Source organism: Cervus elaphus, chromosome 17 (genome assembly GCF_910594005.1).
Source record: "Cervus elaphus chromosome 17, mCerEla1.1, whole genome shotgun sequence".
Classification (NCBI taxonomy): domain Eukaryota; kingdom Metazoa; phylum Chordata; class Mammalia; order Artiodactyla; family Cervidae; genus Cervus; species Cervus elaphus.
In genome coordinates this window covers 9,189,582-9,214,837 of record NC_057831.1, presented here as the reverse complement: position 1 = coordinate 9,214,837, position 25,256 = coordinate 9,189,582, and the positions used below count along the sequence as shown (strand labels likewise).

The 25,256-nt window shown below is 41.2% G+C and overlaps 1 protein-coding gene across 4 annotated transcripts in view; it reads right to left on the bottom strand.

The window, feature by feature from the left end:
• SEC24D (SEC24 homolog D, COPII coat complex component) overlaps positions 1–25,256 on the bottom strand; it is a 112,217-nt gene that overhangs the window by 72,825 nt on the left and 14,136 nt on the right. For 3 of the 4 annotated variants that reach the window (XM_043871421.1, XM_043871422.1, XM_043871423.1), the window contains exons 4-8: positions 22,135–22,283; positions 20,585–20,860; positions 20,193–20,323; positions 11,503–11,614; positions 1,052–1,179 (exon numbers count right to left, since the gene is read on the bottom strand). In XM_043871421.1, coding sequence (XP_043727356.1) covers positions 1,052–1,179; positions 11,503–11,614; positions 20,193–20,323; positions 20,585–20,860; positions 22,135–22,283 — 796 coding nt within the window. The remainder of the gene's footprint in view (positions 1–1,051; positions 1,180–11,502; positions 11,615–20,192; positions 20,324–20,584; positions 20,861–22,134; positions 22,284–25,256) is intronic. The other variant, XM_043871424.1, reaches the window with a different exon arrangement.

Below are 25,256 nucleotides of genomic sequence, written 5' to 3'. Positions count from 1 at the left end.
AATGCTGCAGTACTGAGCGAGGGCATAAAGACCTCACGAGAGGTTTGGGTATCTGTCCTTTTCTGACAGTCCGTATTTCCTGTATATGTGCATAGCTGTTGTGGTTGAGTCACCGGTTGTGTCCGACTCTCTGCAATCCCATGGGCTGAGCACGCTAGGCTTCTCTGTCCCTCACCATCTCCCAAAGTCAGCCCAAGTTCATGTCCATCGCATCGGTGATGCCATCAACCCATCTCATTCTCTGATGCCCTCTTCTCCTTCTGTCCTCAATCCTTCCCAGCATCAGGGACTTTTCCAATGACACAAACCAGGGGCTTCCCTGGTAGCTCAGCTGGTAAAGAATCCACCTGCAATGCAGGAGACCTGGGTTCAATCCCTGGGTCAGAAAGATCTCCTGGAGAAGGGCTAGGCTAACCACTCCAGTATTCTTGGGCTTTCCTGGTGGCTCAGACAGTAAAGAATCCACCGCAATGCAAAAGACCTGGGTTCAATCCCTGGGTTGGGAAGATCCCCTGGAGAAGGGAACGGCTGGCTACCCATGCCAGTATTCTTCCCTGGAGAATTCCATAAACAGAGGAGTCTGGCAGGCCCATGTGCATTGTTACAATAGGCCAAAAAGTGACCTCGCCCATCTGTGCTTGGAATACAGGATGCCAAAAAAGCACAGTGTATCAGATTTTTTTCTTTTTCCTCTTAAACTTACTTTTTAAAAATTGGAGTTTAGTCGCTTCATCATGTGTCAGTTTCTGTGGTACAGCCAAGGAGTCAGCTCTCTCTATATATTAAATAAAATGTATGTACATGTACATACACCCTTGTTGTGGGGTTCTCTTCCCATTTAAGTCTCCACAGAGCAGTGAGCAGAGTCCCCTGTGATGTATGGCCGGCTCGCCTTAGTTATCAGATATTGGTTTACTTAATGAATTGAATGATTACGTGTTTTTCATGCTCCAGTTTTCTGTTTACGATACAGAAAAATATACAGGAAAATAATGACAAAAGAGGAATTTTAGAGTTATTGAATTACTGAATTGCTATTTTCATCACTTACCTCATTTGAAGGGATCGTGGCAAAGGGCGTGATGATGGCGGCCAAGGGGATCTGAGCTTGCTTGGCCATCTCTGATGTGCAGGGCAAGCAGTACGTGGTGCAGCGGATGTACCGGGGGCTGGCGTTGCCTGAAATGGTCAACAACGCAGACTTAAAACCTGCCCTGTGTATTTAAGCATTTATAAAGGCACGTCTAGGTAATGCATTGCCTTATTTGTAAAGCTTCATGGTTTCTAAAAAATAAAAAGGAACACTGTATAATTTTATGACCATGACCTATACTCTAGGCACATTATAGTTTCTTGTAAAATAAGACATTAAATACTGCTGCAAAAACGTAAACGATTTTAAATTATTTTCCGTAAGCAGGGTATTAATACAGCCACTCAGAGATTCGAGAGGTATTTAGATCCAATGGGAAAAGTAAAGCAAAGACACAAAACAAGAATAAAATTTCTTCTTCATCCTCTCCTATCAATACATCTGTTTTGAGAAAGGTAAGCATTTGTATACCATTTCATAATCAGCTAGTTATACTGTGTCAAATAGAATTCCGTTTACCATGTTTTCCTCCTTAACTTATAATTCAACTTAGAAATTAAAATTCTATTTATAATAGAAAAAATTTTTTAAAAACACCCGAATCTATTTTTAAAATAGACCAAGTTTCCAGATCAAATATTTTTTTCATAGCATGCATGAGTATTAAAACAATATCCATGGAAATGGTACTGATAAACTTATTTGCAGGGTAGGAATAGAGACACCCAGAGAACAGACGTGTGGACACGGTGAGGAAGGAGACGGTGGAGCAAATTCAGAGAGTAGCAGTGGAACATGTACATCAGTATATGTATACATACAGTATACATACAGTGTATACTGTATACATATATACTAGATAGCTAGGGGAAAGCTGCCGTGTAACACAGGGGGCTCAACCCAGTGCTCTGGGAAAACCTGGGGGTGGGATGGGGGAATGGGGAGAGTCAAGAGAGAGGGGGTACATGCATACTTATGGCTGATACACGTTGTTGTGTGACAGAAATCAGCACAGCATTGTAAAGCAATTATCCTCCAATTAAAAATAAATTAAAAAAACCCAATATCCATGGCATGAATATTTTTAAATCACTAGAATAACTTATCTAAAATAAACTTAACAATTAAATCATAATATATTTTGGCAAAAGAACCTAATTATCAAACGAGTGTGTATTGATTGTCTGCCTATTCTAGATACTGTCCTAGGTGCTTCCTTGTAGAGTTTGTGTTCTTGCAGGGAACACGGACAATAATAGACCTAAAAAACCCCAATAAATTACACAGGAGCTTAGAAGATGACAAATGTTATGGGAAAAAAGCACCTCTGGGGGAGGGGGAGGGGTACCACAGTGGGAAAAGACTGCAATTTTAAACAGTTATAGAATTGATCTTCTTCAAAAGGCATCATTGGAGCAAAGGCTGCCAAGTGGGATGGGATCTGCCCGCAGATGTCCGGGGACAGCGTGAGCCTGGGCTGGTGAAGGAACGTCAGGAGGCCTGTGAGGCTGGGATGAGGCAGTTGGGGCAGCTGGCAAGGAATTCAGGGACGGCACAGAGCCCAAATCAGCTCGATGCAGGTGACCCCAAAGCTTTTGGCCTGAGGGATCAGAAGCGTGAAGTTGCCACGAACTGACCAGAGAAAGGCTCCGGGAAAGGAAGGGGTTTTTATTGAGCCCAGTTGAGTGGTTGAAAACCGGGCACCTGGCTCCGGGCATGTCCATCTGGAAAATCTATTAGGCGATCAAGCAGTGACGCTGAGTAAGCAATCAGACACACACGTCTTGGCGCTGGGATGAAAGCTGAGATGGAGAAACACATTTGGGAGTTCTGGGCCTATAAACAGTATGCGGAGCCAGGAAACTAGATTAAAAACCACAAAGTGGCCAGAGAAGAGCTGCGTGAGGACTGAGCCCTGAGTCCTCCGACATAAAGAAGCCAGGAGACACGGAGAAACCAGAAGGACCAAGAAGTGTAAAAATGAGGGCATCTGGGCGTCCTGGAGGGGAAGAAAGTCCATCAGGGAAGAGGCAGGACTGTCTGTGCAGGCGCTGACGCCAGGTCAGCATGACCGCTGGGGGCAGCGGGGCTGGAGAGCCAGCAGAGACTTTCCGGGGAACGGTGGGGTGAGGAGGAGGAGGGCAGGGAGGCCACGCACAGTGAGTTTAGGAGAGAGAGGCAGGTGATGAGTACGCAATAATCCTTCCAAGGGTTTTTAATATATTTACTTTAATTGGCAGATGATTACAATACTTTACTTTACAATGATCTCTGCCACAGGAACCTATGTGTGCCCCCTCCCACCTCCCTCCCCACCGCGCCCCCCAGACTGTCAGAGAGCACCAGCTTTGCGCGCCCTCCATCACGCAGCAATCCCACGCTGCTTAGCCACTGTATCTGCGGTGACACATATGCTTAAACGCTATTCTCTCAGATCCCACCCTCTCCCTCTCCCACCGAGTCCAGAAGTCTGTTCTTCACGTCTGTGTCTCCTTTGCTGCCCTGCACGGAGGAGCACCCAATAGCAAAGAAAGGGGGGAGCTAGTAAAGGAAGTAGATCGAGAAAACATTGTTTAAGACAGGAGAAGGCTTTGTAAAAGACGGGAGTCACTATGTAGAAAGAGAACTCTTAATGATGTGCGAGAGAGGGGGCAGACAGGGTAGCAGTACACTTGAGTGGCACACAGTAGGAGATTTCAGCTGCAGCACGTTTATGGCCAAGAGTAGGAAGGCAGAGCACAAGGCCCTATGAGGAATGGGGGCTGACATGATGGTGAGGATCCATGGAAGTTCTCTTCTGATTGTGTCCTGTTCTCAGAAGGGAGGACGTAACAGCCAGCTGAAAGGAAAGGATGAGTGGTCACTCTGCCGGGCCTGCAGCCTCTCAGCCTTTCTTTGGCCTTTCTCTGGCCACGCCTCACTGCACAGGTGGGTCGAGAAAGAGGGGAAGGCTGGACCTGAGAAGCTGAGCTTCCTTTCATATTTAATCTATTATTTACACATTTTACTGTTTGGGGGGACCAGAGAGAAATCTTGATTTTTACATAAAAATTTTGATTTTTATATAATGGCAAATAATTCAAACAGAAATAAATTATTCTGTATAACAAATTAACACGTCTGTAGGCTGAATCCAGTTTGGGGGCCCTGCTGCAGAGAGTGTGATAAAGGGGGAAAATGTGGTACTAGCAACAAGGGTAATAACAATCAATGCCAATGGATTAGGTATCATTCTAAGATTGCTACATGTAAATTCATTCTAGTCTCATAATTGCCTATGAGACTGATACCCTACGATCCCATTTTACAGAGGAGTAAACAGAGACACTGGGAGCTTAAGTGACTTACCAAAATCAAAGGGTTAGAAGTGGCAAAAGTGGTATTAGAACCTATCACAGTCTCTCCGACATCCCAGACAAGTTGGGTCCAGGTCATGAAGCTGTGAATTTGGACAAGAGTTAAGACCAATCCTGTTTTCCCCTGGGCAATAATGGGACATTTCTTAGCAATGCATGTGTGTGTGCTCAGCTGTGTCCTGCTCTTTGTGACCCCATGGTCTGCAGCCTGTTATGTTCCTCTGTCCATAGGATTTCCCAGGCAAGAATACTGGAGTGGGTTACCATTTCCTCCTCCAGGGGATCTTCCTAACCCAGGGATCCAACATGCGTCTCCTGTGATTCCTGCATTGGCAGGTGGATTCTTTACCACTGAGCCACCCATATGATCAAATAAATACTGAAGAAAATTATTCAGAATGTACTAGATAGCTTCTGGGGGAAGGAAGAAAGATCAGAGACAGGTAGAGTCCAAGTGAATACTGACATAGGGTAAAACAAGAGTTCTGACATCAGGAATAGAAGAAAAAGAAATATTAGGTAATAAATTAAACATGCTTGAACCCTTATTAGTGTATATTTCATATAACTTAGATAAAACCTTCCTTCTCACCATCACACAATGTTACACATAGCGGGAAATAAGAATTTTTGAATATTTTAAAGTGTATTTTAATTTTTCTTTGTGCTCAACTTTCACTAGTTAACACTTCCAATAATACATTGAAATTGAGCAGTTGTTATCTTTAAAAATCTTATTTTTTACAATGAAATATGCACATGAACAAGTTTATGAAGGTGACTAAACAAACTTGTTAAAGAAGCTAATGCACATAAAGAATAAATTTTTAAAAAGCAATGAAGAATTTATTTCTTAAGCAGGTATGCAAAAGTGGGGCATGAAAGGTGTTTATAGAAGATAATTAGCAACCTTGGTGATTAAGATCCAAATCCCTTGATATGCTTAATAAAGAAACTTATGGGATAAACTGACTAAAAAACATTCAGTAATTTATTCATTCAACAACTATTTATGAAGCTAATCCCCAAGTTAGAGGCTTAGAGACAGCAGAGCAAAGCCTTTGGCTTTAAGGTCTGGTAGAAGAGAATGCTGATAAAGCAGATAATTGGGGGCGTCCCTGCTGACTCGGTGGTAAAGAACCCGCCTGCCAATGCAGGAGACCCAGGTTCAGCCCTGATCCGGGAAGACCCCACGTGCCACAGAGCAGCTGAGCTCGTGCGCCACAACTGCGGAGCCTGTCCACTAGAGCCCAGGAGCTGCAGCTGCCGGGTCCACCCCTCAGGGCTTGCAGTGAGTGCCACACAGTGAGCGGCCACACAGTAAGCAGGCCATGCAGTGAGCAGGCCACAGTGAGCGGCCACGCAGTGAGCAGACCACACAGTGAACAGGCCATGCAGTGAGCAGGCCACTCAGTGACAGGCCACGCAGTGAGCAGGCCACTCAGTGACAGGCCACGCAGTGAGCAGGCCACAGTGAGCGGGCCACAGTGAGCGGGCCACGCAGTGAGCGGCCACGCAGTGAGCAGGTCGCAGTGAGCAGGCCACAGTGAGCAGGCCACACAGTGAGCAGGCCACACAGTGAGCAGGCCATGCAGTGAGCAGCCACGCAGTGAGCGGCCCATGCACTGCAACTGGAGGGGAGCCCCACTTGCTACAACCAGACAAAAGCCCGGCAGCAATGAAGACCAACGAAGCCAACAATAAGTAATAAAGTAAATAAAGCGGACAACGGCAACATGGCAGGTAAGAATCACAGAAGAGCAAACCGATTACTAAGTGGCCCAAGGGAGGCAACGAGTTTGACACATGGGTCACAGGTGACCAAGCAAGGGATGCACTGCTTGAACAAGATCTTGTGGGGCAGGCGGAAGCTCAGAATGGAGGGGGAAACAGAGTCTTAGATCAGATCCTGCAGCCAAAGGCAAAGAAGTGACATTCTTAAAGCAGGTGCGCCCCTTTATTGGCTTCTCCACCACAACCAGAGAAGTATGGCAGCAACAAGCCCACGGGCCGCAACTAGAGAGCAGCACCCCCATGACATCTACAGACAGAAACCTCACAGTGATGCAGACCAGCAGAGCCACAAAGCAGTAAATAAAAACTGTAACTGAAAAAAGTCGTGCTAGGGAAATTGGACAGCTACGTGGAAAAGAATGAAATTAGAACATTCTCTAACACTAAACAAAAATAAATTCAAAAGGGATTAAAGACCTATTAATAAATATAAGACTGAACACTAACTATAAAACTCCTAGAGGAAAATACCAGCAGAATGCTCTTTGACATAAATCGCAACAATATTTTTTTGGATCTGTCTCCTAGAGTACGGGAAATAAAAACAAAAAGAAACAAATAGAACCTAATTAAACTTACAAGCTTTTGTACAACAAAGGAAACCATAAACAAAACAAAAAGACAACCTACAGAAGGAAAGAAAATATTTGCAGATGATGCAACCAAGAGGGATTAATCTCCAAAATATACAAACCGCTCTATACAGCTCAATATCACAAAAACAAACAACCTAATCAAAATATGGGCAGAAAATATAAACAGACGTTTCTCCAAAGACAGACAGGTGGCTGAAAGCCCACATGAAAAGATGCTCAACATCTCTAGTTATTAGAGAAATGCACATCAAAACTATAATGAGGTGTCACATCACACCAGTCAGAAAGGCCATATTAAAAAGTCTACAAATAATAAATGCTGAAGAGGGTGTGGAGAAAGGGGAACCCTCTACTCTGTCAGTGGGAATGTCATTGGTACAGTCATTATGGAGAATAGTATGAAGATTCCTTTAAAAACTAAAACTAGAGTTACCACTTGGCCCACTGATGTCCCTTCTTGAGTATATATCTGGAAAAGATGAAAACTAATTCAAGAAGATACATGCACCCAATGTTTACTGCCGCATTCCTTATAGTAGCCAAGACATGGAAGCAACCTAAATGTCCATTAACAGGTGAGTGGATAAAGATGTGGTACGTATATATAATGGAATATTACTCAGCCATGAAAAAGAAACAATGCCATTTGCAGCAACATGGATAGACCTAGAGAGTGTCATACTAAGTGAAGTTAAGTCAGAGACAAATATTATGTCACTTAAATGTGGAATCTAAAATATGACCCAAGTGAACTTATTTATAAAACAGAAATAGAATCACAGACATAGAAAACAAACTAACGGCTACCACAGGAGAGAGGAGTGGCGAGCGATAAATTAGGAAGTTGGGAGTAACACATACATGCTACTATATATAAAATAATCCACGCTGACTACTGTATGGCACAGGGAACCATGCTCAATATTTTGTAAGAACCTACAATGGAAAAGAATCTGAAAAAGAAAATATATATAAAACTGAATCATTCTGCTGTACACTTGGATCTAACATGATACTGTAAATCAATTTAACTTCAATTAAAAAAAATTTACAATTTTAAAAAGTCTACTAATCAGTAACAGCAAATAAGCCAGAGAAAGGGGCTTTACAGCAAACGGGTGTGACTTGGCCAACTGCAGGGTTCCCTCTGTGCCAGGCGGCTCTCCGTTCTTGCCAAGGGCTGGGCTGCAGGCTGTGGAGAGCTGATGATAATCAAGACCTTGCCACCTCCTTCCCCCTCTTTCCACTCCTTCCTTCTACGCTTCCCCTGTATGGACGATACGACCCAGCAGTTCCACTCCTAGGTAAACATTTGAGAGAACTGAAGGAGGGATTCACAGAGACGCGTGTGTACCAGTGTTCGTGGCCACAGCTGTGCACTGTAGTCAAGAGATGGAAAAAACCCGAATGGTCTTCAAAAGATGGACAACAATGGTCTTCAAAGGATGGACAACAAAATGCAGTATATACTAAGAGTGAGCATCCTTCAGCCTGAAAAAGGAACGAGCTTCTGACTCACGCTGCAGCATGGACAAACTCTGACAATATTATGCTGAGTGAAGTAAGCCAGACACAAAGGACAGATGTCACACGAATCTGCTCACACGAGGCATTCAGAGACAGAGCAGAACAGGAGGCACCAGGGGCTGGCAGGGTGAAGGAATGGGGAGCAGCGGTTTACTGGGTACAGTTTCAGTGTAGACTGATGAAAACGTTCTGGAAATGGACAATCATGATGGTTGCACGACACTGTGAACTGTATACTTAAAATCATTAACACAGCAAACTTTATTTTATGTGCATTTAACCACAATTTTAAAAAATCACCTCTATGTTAAAAAAAATACAAAAACAACAAGCTCTGCAGGTGCTGCTCCTTAACACATGCACGCTCTCCCACTGCCAGACCTCAGCACAGCCGCCTCTGCTGGCTGCCGACCTTCTCTCCCAAGCTCCCCACTTGTGTCCCGGCCCACACCTGCTCACCTGGGGCTCAGCTTAGTGGCCCCTGCTCTCGCAGCACAGGCTGGGCTAGTTACCGCATGTTTAAGTTCCCACAGCAAAATGAGTTTTATCCTTATAACATTACCATACTATTATAATATTAATATTTAGTTATATCTTTTTCCTGCCAGATTGTGCACGCATTTAAGAATAAGACCATGGGACTTTTCTGGCAGGCCAGTGGTTAACACTCTGCGTTCCCAGTGCAGGGGGTACAGGTTTGATCCCAGGTCAGGGAACTGAGATACTACATGCTGCACGGCGTAGCCGAAAAAAGGAAAAAAAGAACAGAACTGCGTCTTTCACTTCTGAATTGAGGCAGTAGGTGAGTTGTTAAGAGCATGGCTTCTAGCATCAGAATGCTGGGATTCAAATTCTAGCTTTGCTTCCCATTAGCTGAGTATCTTGGTAAATGACCTAAGCATTCTGTGCTTTGGTTTCACACTGTAAAATGAAGATGAGATTAATGCCTATCCCAGTAAATTACAGAGAGGATTAAATGAATTAATACACATAAAGTATTCAGAAGACATCTTAATGCAAAGCAAACACTTAATAAATATTAACCACAATGGTAATAGGTACTGAATGTTTGCTGAATGAGTAAGTGAATGAATGAATGAACAAGTATGATCCTGCTCTAAGTAGCTCATAGCCTTGTAGGAAAGATGACCCAAACCACAGTAAAATTTAATGGAACAGAGTTATAATAGGAGTGTCTATGAAGCACTGTGAGGGAAGAAATTGGAGGAGATTTCTAAGGGAAAATTAAGTTGAGTTTGGAAGAACTAGGAATTCCCCAACTAAAAGGGTTAGAGTTATATATACCAAGTACATTTATTCAATAAATATTTGTTGGGTGACCATTATGTTCTAGATACCAGGTGAATTTCTAGGGGTACAATGGTGAACAAACATAGTACTAATCTGTTGCAGAGATAATAGCACAAAATGAGAATCGGTGACATGAGGAGAAGGGGGTGAGTTTAGTATGGCTGAGGCAGATGTATAGAAAGAAACAGGGGAGAGATGAGGCTCGTGAGGAATATTCATTAGGCCTGTAAAGAGCCTCAAACTAAAATATTAAAAAATACAAATGTAACACTTATTATTAGGCTGAAACGAAACTGCCATTTTTGTAGGTCAACAAAACAGAAAAAAATCAGCAATTTCGTATAGCTCAACCTACCAGGTCGTAAGTACTGAATAAATATGAATTCATTTAACAAGTTTGGATGGATTCTGTAAGTAATCAGGAACAAATCACTTTTAGTAGAGGAAATGAAGTAATCTGAAGTCTGTTTTAATAGTAGTACCTCTAACAGTAACATCATCTGTAATCTATATCAACCCCTTCTACAGGTCAAGACCCCACGTACGTATAAAGATACTTCCAACATGCACACCAGTCAGTCCTGAAGGAAATCAATCCTGAATATTCACTGGAAGGACTGATGCTGAAGCTGAAGTTCCAATACTCTGGCCACCTGATGCAAAGAACTGACTCATTGGAAAAGACCCTGATGCTCGGAAAGATTGAAGGCAGGAGGAGAAGGGGACGACAGAGGATGAGACGGTTGGATGGCATCATCAACTCAATGGACATGAGTTTGAGCAAGCTCCAGGAGATGGAGAAGGACAGGGAAGCTTGGTGTGCTGCAGTCCACGGGGTCGCAGAGTTGGACACGACTTGAGTGGCTGAACAACAACGCAAGCATACAGACACAGACACACACACACAGTCACCTTTAATCCTCACACTGGCCCTGCAGGGCAGGTCTTAGTCCTCACATCTCACAGAGGGCAACACTGAGGTTCAGAGGGGTGGGGTAAGCAAAACTCAGGATGGTGAGGAAGAGAGCCTGGGTGTGCGTGCAGGTGTGCCAAACTCCCAATCACAGGTCCTTCTGCCTCACTGGTCTGCAAGCTCTCAAAAGACCGTGCTGGAGGCAGAACCCAGGATGGACTAACAAGAGGGGGGCCCACCAGGAAACTGGCTGACTCGACAACTCTGAGATGAGACGACACGCCTGCTTGCGTATCAGTGTTATATTTCTAGAACTGAGTATATAATCCATTAAGTTCAGAATCTAAGATGACGCATTGCACCAGGCTGTATTTTAACTTGCCATAAACAGAATAATATATTCCCTGATTAAACCTGCACAAAGTTTAACAGAAATAGGAAACTGATAGCAAACATGGGATAGAGTCAGTAGAGACAGCTCAGCCTCTCCCCATCCAGTTCTAAAATGGGAAACCAAAGCCCAAAACATTAAAGGACTTATTTAAAAAATGTCACCAGGGCTAGAACCAAGTCTGCTGGCTTAATTAAACAGTTAATTCCCTACCATCCGTTCATGCCACCCTGCCAGGTTCTCACTGTAGTAAATAAATTAAACCAAAGTAGGGCATGAACAAATTTAAACCCATAAATTAAAATTTAAAATTTTCTTAAACTTGTAGATTTTGACAAGAATTCAGCTGACAGTACCTTCTCCACACTCGATTAATGACAAATTAGTTCCTGTTACCAGCTATAAAGGGGTGGCCCATCCGTGACAGCATGACTGGAGGGTATCAGTGCATTTGCTTTAAGGAAAAAAAAAGGTGAGAAATACTAAGACCTCAGTCAGAAACGTAACTGAGAGAAGAATACCTTGGTCTTGTATGACACAGTCTGTCGTGACCAGTGGCGGGATCTGGCCTCTGGCGTTGGTGGCATAAACTTGTCCCACTCTGCTGGCTCGGTCACTCTCGATCACCTGGATCTGACAGTAAGAGATCAAGGGCACGTTAAAGTCAGTTTAGACTTCTCAACATTTCCCTCTCATTACACACACGCACACACACAGGCATTTTCTAAATCCTTTCAGCTGATTTCAAATCAAACTCTCATTGAGAATCCATCATATCTTCAGCCTCACTTTTGTTTACTTTCACAACCTTAAGCCACTAGCTTCCAAATTCTATTCTGTAATACTCTTGAGCTCCAACTCTGATCTTTCAGGGAAATCTATTTTTATTCAATTTGTTTCTTGGGATCACAGGTAACAGTTCTTTGGGAAAGGATTCTCACTAGAAAAGAAATTGAAAATAACATTAAAAAAATACTTTCTGTAGTTAAAGGAAACTCTAAAAAGCTAAAAATAATTAAATTCAGAAGAAATTATTTACAACATATAAATTAAAGAAGCCCTGACTTTTCTCCTCAAATCCCTCTTAATCTTTACTTTGCCTTTCAAGTTTCCCCACCACATCCCTGCTTCTTGCGACATAAGAAACAAACAATATCAACTGTTCCCATATGGCTTTTGCCTATCATGTACAGATGAGAAGAAAAGAAAAGTCCGAAAGTTTTGTCCTCTAATTTGGAAACACCTTATATTTCTCTACTAAAACATTTATTGATGAAGATATAGGCACAAAATACTGTCCTGTTGTAACTTTCCAGGGACTAGTTGCAAGGAATTCTTAAAAAAAAAAAGGGTCTTTCTCTTTCTCTTCTCCCTGCCCTCACTTCTTCCTTACAGGGTAAAAGTGGCAAAAAACTAAAAAAAAAAAAAAAAAAAGGAAGGAGTAAAAATTTAGAGGGGAAAGAGGGGAGAAATGAGATGAGCATTCAGAGTGGAATATTTACACTGGAGGACGTGCAGTTTAAAGACACTATTAACGTGAGGGGAGATCAAGAGTAGAAGGCAGAGGAGAAGGATGTGGAGCTCACCTCCTCCCACACACATCAAAAATACATAAAAAAAAAAAAAATACATCCACATGTGGGAGAATTCTCAGAGAGTACTAACGGAAAGCTGGCAGAAGACCTCTTACACAACCAAAGCTGCAGGAACGATCCCCCTTGTAACTCGGTAGTACCAAAGGATGAGGATGGGGAGGAGCAGTCAGCACAGGCCTGGTGTCCCTGGGTGGTAAAACTGTTACTATATGCAGATGACATGATACTCTATACGGAAAACCCTAAACACTCCATACCAACACTATGGGAGCTAACAAATGAACTCAGGAAGGCAGCAGAGTACCAGACTAACATACGGAAATCTGCTACATTTCTTTAACAATGAAACATCAGAAGGAGAAAGGGAAATGGAAAGACATCCATCTCTTGGATTGGAAGAATTAATATTGTTAAAATGGTCATACTACCCAAGGCAATCTACAGATTTAATGTGATCCTTATCATATTGTCTGTGGCATTTTTCACAGAACTAGGAGAAATAATCGTAAAATTTATATGGAACCACAAAGGACCCAGAATTACCAAAGGCAATCCTGAGGAAAAAGAACAAAGCAGGAAGCATAACTTTCTCAGACTTCAGACAACACTATGAAGCTACTATCATCAAAACAGTGTAGCACTGGCACAAAACCATACATGGATCAATGGAACAGAACAGAGCCCAGAAGTAAACCCACACACCTACATTCAGTTAAATCTTCAAGAAGAGAAGCAAGAATATACAATGAAGAATAGTCAGTCTTTTCAGAAAGTGGTGCTGAGAAAACTGGATAGCTTCATGTAAATCAATACAGTTAGCACAATTCTTCACACCACATGCACAAATAAACTCAAAATAGTTTAAAGACTTAAATATAAGACATGACACCATAAGACTCCTAGAAGAAAACATAGGTAAAACATTCTCAGACACATATTGTAGCAATATTTTCTTAGCTCAATCTCCCAAGGCAAAATAAAAAAAAGCAAAAATAAACAAATGAGGCCTAAGCAAACTTAAGAGCTTTTGCACAACAAAGAAAACCACAAATAAAACAAAAAGACAACCTATAGACTGCAAATGATGTGACTGACAAGAGGCTAATTTCCTAAATATCCAAACAGCTCATACAGCTCAACATTAAAGAAACAGACAAGCCAATCAAAAAATGGACAGAAGACCTGTATATTAATAGATAATTCTCCAAGGAAGACACACAGATGACCAACAGGCACATGAAAACATGCTCGACATCACTAGTCATTTACAGAAATGCAAACCAAAATTACAATGAGGTAAATCACCTCACACTGCTCATTATCAAAAAGTCTATATATAATAAATGCCAGGGAGGGTGTGGAGAAAAAGGAACTCTCCTACATGGTTGGTGGAAATATAATTGGTATAGCTACTATGGAAAACAGTGTGGAGGTTCCTCAAAAACTAAAAATAGAGCTACCATATGATATGGTAATGCCACTCCTCAGTATATATATCTGGAAAAGATAAAAATGAATTAAAAAAGATACAATGCACCCCAATGTTCATAGCAGCACTATTTACAATAGCTAAGACTACTGGAAACAATCTAAGTGTCTACAAGCAGATGAATGGATAAAGAAGATCCTGTACATACTATATATAACAGAATATTATTCAGCCATAAAAAAGAATGAGATATTGCCATTTGCAGCAACGTGGACAGACATGGGAGATTATCATACTGAGTGAAGTAAGACAAAAAGACAAATATATGGTATTGCTTAAACGTGGAATCTAAAAAATAATACAAATGAATTTATTTACAAAGCAGAAACAAACTAACAGACACAGAAAACAAATTTATGGTTACCAAAGGGGAAAGGGAAGAAATAAATTAGGAGTTTGGGATTAACATATACACATCACCATGTATAAAATAGATAAACAACAGGATTTACTATATAGCACAGGGAACTGTATTCAGTGGGGAAAAAAATCTGAAAAATATGTGTAACTGAATCACTCTGCTATGTATTTGAAACACAATATTGCAAACCAACTATATTTCAATTAAAAAAAAACTACTACTAACACGAAAGCTGTCCTTCCCTGAGCTCTGAAGCGTTACCTGCTCCGTTTCCCTCCCATCTAGCCCAACCATATCCTAGGTGGCACTGATATCATTGGTTTCTACAACATATCAGAGAGATTTAGCCTGCTTTTAAATCCACACACTTCTCTTTAATTTCATAGGATTTAAACTCTTACTCAATTAAGGGTACTGAATATGCTCCAAACGCAACTACTGTAAGACACAATGAGACTAAAAGCTACCATGGGCAAAGAAAAGAAGCAAAGAGAAAAATCAAACCCCGGTAATTACACTCTGCATTTCAACCACAGGGGTCATCTGGTTTCTTCAAAACTGGAGGAGCTTTTCTACTATCAACATTTACTGTCATCATTTCAACCAATGAAGTGTCAAATACGAAAGTGAGGTAAAAACCACAATAATCTATATATTGAACATAGATAACTCTCAGTCTCAAAACAGACTATGCTTCCAGAAAGTTTGTTTTAAATTAGCCATTTGCAACTTACAAAGCACTGCCGCCAAAGAAACAAGGACAAGTGGTAATTATACACTTCTAAATAAATACACATCTTTGCTAGAATACTACAAAGAGATCTAGAATACTAAAAAGAAAGTAAGAAATATAACAGTTCTAGTAATTTCTAAACATATAGTTTTTATTGGATTAAGCAATGGTTTCTTTCTTTCTGTTAGGAGTTGTTTTTTCTTTTTAAGTTGAAGCATAGCTGATTTATAATATCACATTAGTTTCAGGTATACAGCAAAGTGATTCATATGTATATATTCTTTTTCTGATTATTAAAAATAGAGCTTTTATTTAAACCTCAAATCCATGTTCTCGGAAAACAGCTTAGACATAAAACACCACAGAGAAATCTCAATAGAGGTTTTGAGTGTGCCTCAGTTCTTAAAGGATTTCAGCTTGATTGACAGTAACTCCTGATAATGCTAATGCCACTTCAAAGTTTATGGATTTCTTTTTCCTCCAGAAGATGTGCCACTAGAATTACTTTCACACTTCTCTGCTATGAATAGAGTGCTCTCATAAAATAGAATCAGGAAAGAGAAAAAAAGAAAGTGATCTTCCTGAGATAAATGAAGAAGACAGATAAGGGAGGCAAGATAACAAGATGCATGTGCACCGCTAAGGCAGGCTGCTTAAAGCAGAAATATCTGCACTTTGGCATGGTTAGAGAAAGAGGGGGACAGGAAGAGCTCAAATTCTGGATAATCCTCCCGCTGATTAGAGAGTGAGGAAGAGTTTGATGGTGATGCCAGTGTCCTCAACTCCAAAAATGTGGATTAAGACCACCATCTGAAAGTGTAGTGAGCCCTTAGCTCAGGACTGGCATGCAACAGATCAGAAAATATGGTTTCACATCTTTCTTTCCAGAAGGAAGAATTAATTTAGTTAGCAAAAGCATTCTACTTTGGTAATAAGAACATAAACAGGTTCCATATGGCATTGCTATTTCACCACTTTTAAGATAGAAATACTATTGGACTGATTTGTATGTGTATATTTTAGGAGTCTGAAATAAATCACAACATATACTGCTTATTGCTTTTGTTGTTAACATTCATTCAACAAATATGTGAGGGCATACTCTGTACTAGGCCCTGTTCTGTGTGCTAGGGACACAGCAGTGAACAAAACCAAATCCTGGACCTCCTGGAGCTGACATCCTAGTTTGGAAGACAGGAGATAAGTGCATAGATAAGATACAGCCTATGTGAGGTCATAAGTGCCATGGATACGAGCGACGCGGACAAGGGTGCAAGTGAGATCAGGGATGAGCAATGGGGCCGTGAAGGAAACACAGAACTGAGCCACGCTCTGCATCTACGTCGGGGAAGAGATCTGGGCAGAGGGGACCACATGAGCAAAGGCCTGGAGGCAGGAGGACAGCTGGCTGAGGAATACCAAGGAGGCTGGTGTGACTGACGCGATGGAGAAGAGCAGGGAGGGCCCGGGACAGAACGGTGTGTGTGTGTATGTATGTAGCTAGGTCACAGTACCCAGTTACAAACGCCAGTCCAGATCTTGCTGTGAAGGTATTTTTTTAAAAATACATGATTAGAATTTAATCAGTAGACTTTGCGTGAAGCAGTGGGTGGGCCTCATCCAACCTGTTGAAGGATGAAGAGAAACAGAGCAAGGTCCCAGGAGGAAGAGAGAACTTTGCTTCCAGACACCTTCAGACTCCAGCTGCAACATCAGCTCTTCCTGTGTCTCCAGCATGCTGGCCAGTCCAGCAGATTTTGGTCTTGCCAGTCCCCAACAATCAAGCAAACCAATTCTTTAAAATAAATTTATTTCCATATAGAGACATATATCCTAGTGGTTGTTTTTTGTTTTTGAGAACTCTAATATAGTGGACATTTTCTGGGAGGCTGTTCTTGAAAGGCCATAAGGGATGGATTCCGGGGCACAAGTGGATGCGACGGCCTTGGTCAGGAGTATGGACAAGCTTATTCACCCTAACAGCGGGAAGAGGGGTAAACGGGCACAGACACGGGGAGATGCAGAAATGAAGCATGCAGAGCTTCTCTTTGCATTTCTTCTATTTTCTCAGAAGCAAGGTGATCATTAAAGAGTCAGAAAAGGGAAAGGTAGTATCAGAAGTTCCAAGAGAGAAGAAACGACAGTCATCCAGGGACATGGAAGGGGGTCAGTTGAAGTGGGTGATGGTCTCCAAACTTGCTACACATTGGAATTAATGGAGAAAGCTTGAAAAGCCCCAAGGCCCAGTACAATTAAATCATAATGTGGGGGGCTGGGAGCAAGGCATCCGTGATTTTAAATGTTCCACCAGTTAGTATTTCACGCAGCCAGGTCTTAGAAAACACAACTGAACGTTCACGTTAGTTTGCTGCTGCTGCGAAGTTTAGTGACTATGATTTCAAAGTGAGACCAGTCAGCATGGCATGCATCTTTCTCGAGTTGTCTTCAGCATCCACAGAGTAGGTGGAAAGTTAGTTTAACAACAAATGGGAATTTTCTAGATGAATTCAGTGGAGGGAGGGGGCAAAGGAATTCAGAGAAGAAGATGCTCTGGGATGCAAGGGACAGATTTTAATTACGGATCATGTAATCTAAGCTGCTTAAGAGAAGTGAGAAGATGGAGGTGACGTGAATCAAGAAAAAGTGGTAGATTGTAAATCCTGGTGGGTGAGTATTATGGGAGTTTGAGTCCTAAAGGGAATGAGCTGAAAAGATGAGAGTCAGTGGTTGGAGCATGGAATGTTTTCAACTGAGACTTTGAAGATACACAGTCACTGGCAATGACAGAAAGACTAGATGTGGGGCAGATGAAAAGCACATCAGAAGAAAGGAAGATCAAGAACTGAGAGACACTGGAGATGGAAGAGTCTACAGACGGATAATAAAATTGCTAGTAACTGTAACAGAAATAGTACTGGAGAAATTAACAACAAAGCGGGAGTCAAAAGCATCAGAGAATGAAGTGAAATGAACTAGAGAGTCTGTAGAAGTTACATACAAGCAGAGAAATAAGAAGTTAAACTGTCAATCACATAAATACATCATGATACTTCTTCAAGTGGAATAATTTAATATTGGGTTGGCCAAAAAGTTCGTTTGTGTTTTTCCATACCATCATACAGGAAAACCTGAATGAACATTGTGGCCAACCCAATAATAAGCTAGAAAAGTAATGGCTGGAAATAGGATCATCAATAAGGGCACTCACTGCATATAGGGCTTTCTCGGGGGCTCAGAAGGTAAAGAATCTGCCGGCAAAGCAGGAGACGCAAGTTTGGCCCTTGGGTTGGGAAGATTCCCTGGAGAAGGAAATGGTTACCCCCTCCAGTATTCTTGCCTGCAGAATCCCATGGACAGGGGAGCCTGGTGGGCTACAGTCCATGGGGTCACAAAAGAATCGAACACAGCTTAGTGACTAAACAACAAAAACACTGCATATAGCAAAAGAATTGATCAAATTAAGAATTTTGAGAGCTGATGCTTATTCTAGACTATCTGGTGGACCCTAAAGGGAGTCACACGAAACTTATGAGAAGGGAGTCACACGAAACTTATGAGAAGGGCACAAGCAGTTTTGAGATCGAAACCTGGAGGAAAAGACACAGAGATGAGGGAAAGGTGATGTAACAACAGAGGCAGAGACTGGAATGATGGGACTACAAGCCAAAGAATGAAGAGACACGAACAGGCTCGCTCACGGAACTTCTGGAGGGAGCACAGCCCTGCCTACACTGACTTCAGACCTACCACCTCCAGAGCTCAGACAAGAAATCCCTGTTGCTTTAAGCTACCGAGTTTATGGTACTTGGCTACAGAAACCACAGAAAATGCACAGACCATCCTCGACCAAGACTCCAGCCAAGCCTCTAGCTGACCCCTCATGCAGAAAGCAAGCCAAAATCAGTCAAATCCAGCCCAGATTAGCAAGCCTGCCCAGACTCATGAGCATGAATAAATAGTGCTTGTGAGCTACTAAGGTTTCTGATGATTTGTTAATATAAAAGTTAGGTTATAAAAATATAAAATATAAACATAGTACCTCTTAGTGCTCTTTAGTCTCTTTCTAAATTTTTCGACTCATGTTTATAAAACCACTTCAAAGATGAAAGTTAACTGTACACAATTTCATTTCTTACTCCAAAGGAGTTTACAGCCCTGCTCAGAGCCATAAGACTTCCAATTTCTGAGGCAAACATTTACATCCCTCCGCCATTGACATCAGGCTCTGATATATGACTTGCTTCAGCCAAGGACAGGTGAATGATTTTGACATGTGTCACATCTGACTGGAAGCTTTAAGAGCTACTGCACCTTTTAACCGGTTTTCCCCCTTTTCTCCCATTGTCATAATAATACATGTCCCCAGGAGGGATGCCCCTTCACTCTGGATTCTGGAGTGATAAGGGCATACGGAGCAGAATCTAAAATCAAACTGCAGCTAATGCAGCTTACAGGTAACCTAGGTGATAAAAAAATCTTTGTGGATGTAAGCCAAATTGAGGACTGTTTGTTATGCAGACTAAACCTATTAAAGCTGCCTGATACAGTTACTAAAGAGTACTCCTCTAGAGAAAATCACTTTGGTGGAGGAGAGTAAGTTATAGCTCTAATTTTATATAAAGCAGTTTTTAAAAATATGTAAAATACTTTGTACTCTCACTCCTATGGGTATCCTGAAAGGATCTTTTAGTTTCTGAAAATAGCATTTTTATATAGAATATATTCTTACTACAAATGAATCATTAAGTATCAATAAATACAGCTGATGTACATGAGAATAAACATCAATGGGTACTGCCAAGATTACATGACACCAGAGAAGTCCCCAGAGGCTGCGTCTCTCACAGGCTGAGACCTCTCGTATAGCATGACGCCCCCTCCCCACCCCGTACATACAGAGGGAAGCGAGCCTTGTCCATGTGATGGCACTGTGCTTGGACGATAAAGGACAGGGTAAACGCTGACAAGCTGAAGTTTCTGAGAGTACAGAAGAAGAGTGGGTTCTTCACGGAGACGGAGAGCAGAGCACTTACGGGGCTGGGGACGGAGTCGGGATCCAGCTTCTTCTGGGGCTGTGGCGGGCCGGCCATCTGTGCAGGCCCCCCCGGGAAGCCTCCCGGGTAGGAGAGCTGGGCCCCTGCTACCGGGGGCCCGTAGTTGGCTGCTGGGAAGAAAAGTGAAAAAGAAGTGACTATAAGCCCAAAATGCAGACGCAGGGCTCACTGGCAGTATTATGCTGTTCAGTCGAGCATGCTGCATTTTTCATATTAAATAAGGCAGGGAATTAAAAGCAAAAGTCTGCAGTTCCCCTTGTCTTTTTACTTGTTACACTATTCAAAAACAGTAAGGGATAGATGTCCAATACCATTGGAACAAACCTGATTCCCAGCTAAGGGTACCCCCAGGTAACCCAAGGCGACTTTACCCTGCTGTGCCGGATATCCAGGGCCCAGGGTCTGTCCTGGGAGAGGCGCGGGCTGGTACTGAGCGTTCGGAGGAGCAGGCCCAGGGAGCCCGTCTGGTCTGTGCGTTGGCGGAGGCAAGGGTGAGGCCCCGGGACCGTTTAGCGCAGTGGGCGGCGGGGGGAGAACCTGAGATCCAGGCTGCAGGATGGACGGCTGTGGAGGCTGTGGAGGCCCCTGGACTGACGCTGCCGACGCAGGGCCAGGCGGGCCCTGGGTGGGGGGAGCAGCCCCTGAACCTAGGCAGAAACAGAAGACCGGCCTGTGTGAACACCACCCTCCGCAACTCTCTCACCTCCACCACATATACACAACAGGGACGCTTCTCTTCCCCAGTAAAGCAAGAAGGCACCCTTATACAAGTCACTTTTTCCCCCACAAGAAGAAATCATCTTTTGGAAAGTAACACAAATCCTATTTGGGGTATTTTATACAAGCGAAGAATTTTAAAAGAGCTACATTTATAATGATAGAAAATTAGAGGGATAAATTTTAACTCAGTTGCATCTACTTTTCAGGATACATGGCATTAATTATCATGAAAAGTGGACTGGAAGCCTGGCGTGCCGCAGTCCATGGGGTCACAAAGAGTCGGACACGACTGAGCAACTGAACTTTGTCTGGTACAGAGTATAGAAAATCATACAGAAGAAGAACATTTTTTACATAACAAGCATTATTTACTCAGGGCAATAAATTATTTACATCCTGTGCTTGTCTTGATAGAATGGACTTTGGAAGTAGGAAGAAATAAGGAAGGAGAAGGGACTGGCAACTAAAATCCTATCCAGTCATATTTGAAATTGTAGAGCCAGATTACTTTTTCCTTTCCCTGATTATGTGAAACTGAGTTGCAGCTTTGAAGACTTACCCATTTTGAAATCAGTAAAAGGAAATATTCTAAGGGGAGTTTCACTGATACTTTTAAGAAACCAACTATAAGTAATGAAAACATTTGACATCAAGATCAATGGCTGACCCTGCAGTTGTTGCAGTGAACATTTCCATGGCTCCTAAAATAGCCAGCATTTCTACTGATGTACATCTCAGTATTGTAACTGTCTTCTCTCCTATTATTCTGTTCTGCCTCACAACATCTGAGCTTCCATTCCTCACATGACCTAACTGCAGAATTTAAAATGGACTGTGAAACAGAGTATTATATTTTTGATTTGTGGGCTTCATAATAAACACAGAGTTAAAACTTACATTTCTTAAAGGAATTTCACTCTTCTAATGTTGACTTGTGAAGTTTTGTTTTTTTTTTTAATTGGTCTAGTGTTGAATGTAAGGCATTCTGTGGATCCTTCACTTACCCTGAAATAAACGGCAGCATGATTTGGAAAAAAAAAATACTGCCATACATAATACAGATAATTTATATGAAAATGTCCAAAACTAGTTCAATATGGTATACCAGAGATATGTCTATTTTGAATCTGAGGAAGAAGTTTCTTACTAAAAATACTCATGAGACAAGGCGGTCAATAAGCATGAAAAGTGAAACTGTTACCGTAGCTGTTAATGTGCATAGCACCGAGCTGACCGCCCAGCTGGGCCATGGACGCAGTGGACCCTGGACTTGGATACGACGACTGTGTCGAGGGCGAGTATGGTGGGTAGGAGGGGGCCGCACTGCTGACAGGTGGAGGGCCAGGGAATCTGAGGGAGAAAAGGGGTGTTAATGTCATATGCAAATGACGTACAACAACTGGCAAAGTTAAATCAGCCCATCTAGTGGGCACTAGGAAAACGACTCATATTATGTGATACACCTTTAACCTCAACGTGAACTCAAGATCAATCGTGTAGCACCATCCCATATTTATGCTCACATGCTAAAGACATCAAGACACTTAGCCAAAAAAAATAAAAAATCTAATGGTAATCACTTAACAAGTTGTGGAAATCAATTTAGGAAGCTGAGTCCATTAGAAATCATCTATACTAGGGCTAATGATCAATAGGACAGAAATCAAGAAAACTAAAATGCTTCGTTGACTGTATCTTTATGATCACTTAGAACTGAGTTTTTGAGAACTGTGTTAAAGATACGCTTTGTAAATCCTTGCTTCATAAAAAGAAATAATTGCATTTCTTTCAAAAAATTATGCTGTCTGTTTCTTAAAACTCATTCATGGGGTTTCGTAGATATATGAAACACGTCCACTCAGGCAGAATGTACATATGCTACAGAATGTATTAGCGGCTGCAGCGTGAGGTACAGTAAGAGGGTTTGGGCCAACCAGAGAAGGCGGGTAGTAGTATTCACTCTTTTGAGAAAAACCATTTCCCCAACATGTTCAGAAATATTTCATAGATGTTAACAATATTTTTTAAATATAAAAATCCTGTGAATCATTTTTAAAGAGATAGTACAGACAGGATTGTTTCAAATAGAAGCAGGACAAGCACCCTCAAGTATTTTTTAACAAAAGGTTAAAGATTTAAAATACAGAATGAGAGACCAAACAACCATTAGCTATTACTTTTTGACCCATAAATGCCAACTTATCATTCATTGCCTAATACATATCCTAGGAGTTAGGCATCAGAAATTCACAAATTATTTTTCTGATCAACCAAACTCTTAAACAGATTAGATTTTTTAAATTAATGAATTTTAACTGGAGGATGATTACAATATTGTGGTGGTTTTTGCCATATGTCAACATGAATCAGTCAAGCAATATTATCAACTTAAAAGTAAAAGTAAAATAGTACTGAAAGGATAACTTTTATTAAATAACTTTTTAATAAAAATATTTTTAAAAGCTCTGACATACATATGAAAAGATTAACAAAACACCTTAAACATACAAAATGGTTTAATATTTTTCAAGTTTCATTACTTTCCTAAATTAGTTTATTCAAGGCCATGTGGATCTCAGAGCTTCAGTGAGAATCCAGGCCTCTGATTCCTAACCTAAAGACTTGCTGTGTGAGCTGGGAGAAGCCACATAATTCCTTGTAGCTCTCAGTTTTCAATCCATAAAGATGGAACGATCCTTTCCCTGCTCTAAATACAATGTGGTTAGAATTAAAAATCATACAGATTTAAGTATTTCTCACTGATTACTCCATTTACCATGTTTCTTGGTTAAGAAACATTCAATTACTTTTTTTTTTTTTTTTTGCAAAAATGAATTCTATTTCTATATACTAGCAACAAACAATGAGGAAGTGAAAGTTTAAAATACACCATTTATAATACCATTGAAAAACACATAGCATTGGGAATGAATTTAACAAAATAAGTGCAAAACCTCTATACTAGAAGAGATAAACTATTGCTAAGAGAAATTAAAGTAGACCTAAATAGAGGAATATACTTGTTTATGAATCAAAAGATTCAAAGTTATTACGGTATCAATTCTTTTCAAGTTAAATCTATAAATTTAGCACAATTATAATGAAAATTAGAATAGATAAGCTCCAATTACATATTTTAATTAACTGTTTCATTGAATGTCAGGAGAGGTAATCAAAAAGAACTATAAAAGATTATAACCTGAGGATTATAAAATATCAGAAGTGAGCCTCGATTTCACCCTAAACTTCTCAAGAGGTGACTCAGCTGTCTGTGGTCTGCTCAACCTCAAACACTTTTCATCTTCAAGTTAACAACGAATTGCCTAAGGAGTGAGTGACATGCTGAAGTTTATTAGAATCTGGAGGTAAGGTACCAAATTTTTCAAGATTAGATGGATACAAAATCTAGATTTTTAAATATTGAGCCCACTGAATAAAATAAAAGCTCTGCCAAATTGTCATTGCTTTACACATACACACAAGAAAACAACTATGTGTTTCTCTTATTTTTCTTGTTTTCTACTTTTCCACTGAAGCCAATTTCTTAGTAGATTCACCCTGATAATAGCTTCAATTTGGGAAGACGAGTCTCCTTCCCACCTTCCCTTCCATGTAATTTCCCATTTCTTGGGTCAAAACAGAACACTTACAATTAAATTTTCCCTTAATGATTAAAAAATGGAACTTTAGGTTATAGATTTTGTATAAGAAATTAATCCCACCCAGCAGTAACACACTGTAGATAACTTTAGTACCATTTACAATTTTAAGACATTTATTCTGCCTCAGCCAATCAAAAAGCCAAATGACTAGGTATGATTTTTAAGTTTTAGAAAACTTTGAAATAGCAATATTTAAAAATAAAAATTATGATTTTAAAATTTAAATCAGCATAATGGCTCTGAATTGATCACGTTTTTATTCAACAGTTTAGATATGGCAAAAAAAAAAAAAAAAAAATGAAAAGACTTCTAGGATGGGTCCTCTCGGGACAAATGACTCCTTGAAGTGCTGCAATCATCACACAAAGGCCACGGGTGACCTGTGCTCTCTGACAAGCTGGAATGACTCACCAGCACAGTCATGGGGCCCTTTGCCCTGCACTGAACTGCAGACACAGAAATGCGTCCGGGAGGCTACGGAGTCTCACCACAGAGGCTTAGCCCGAACACTGGACCTCTCCGTTTTTTTTAACTTTGTAGTTTGTGTTAGGGTATAGCTAACAAAGTTGTGACAGTTTCCGGTGAACAGCGAGGGGACCCAGCCATACATACACACGTATCCCTTCTCCCTCACACCACTCCCCATCCAGGCTGCCACAGA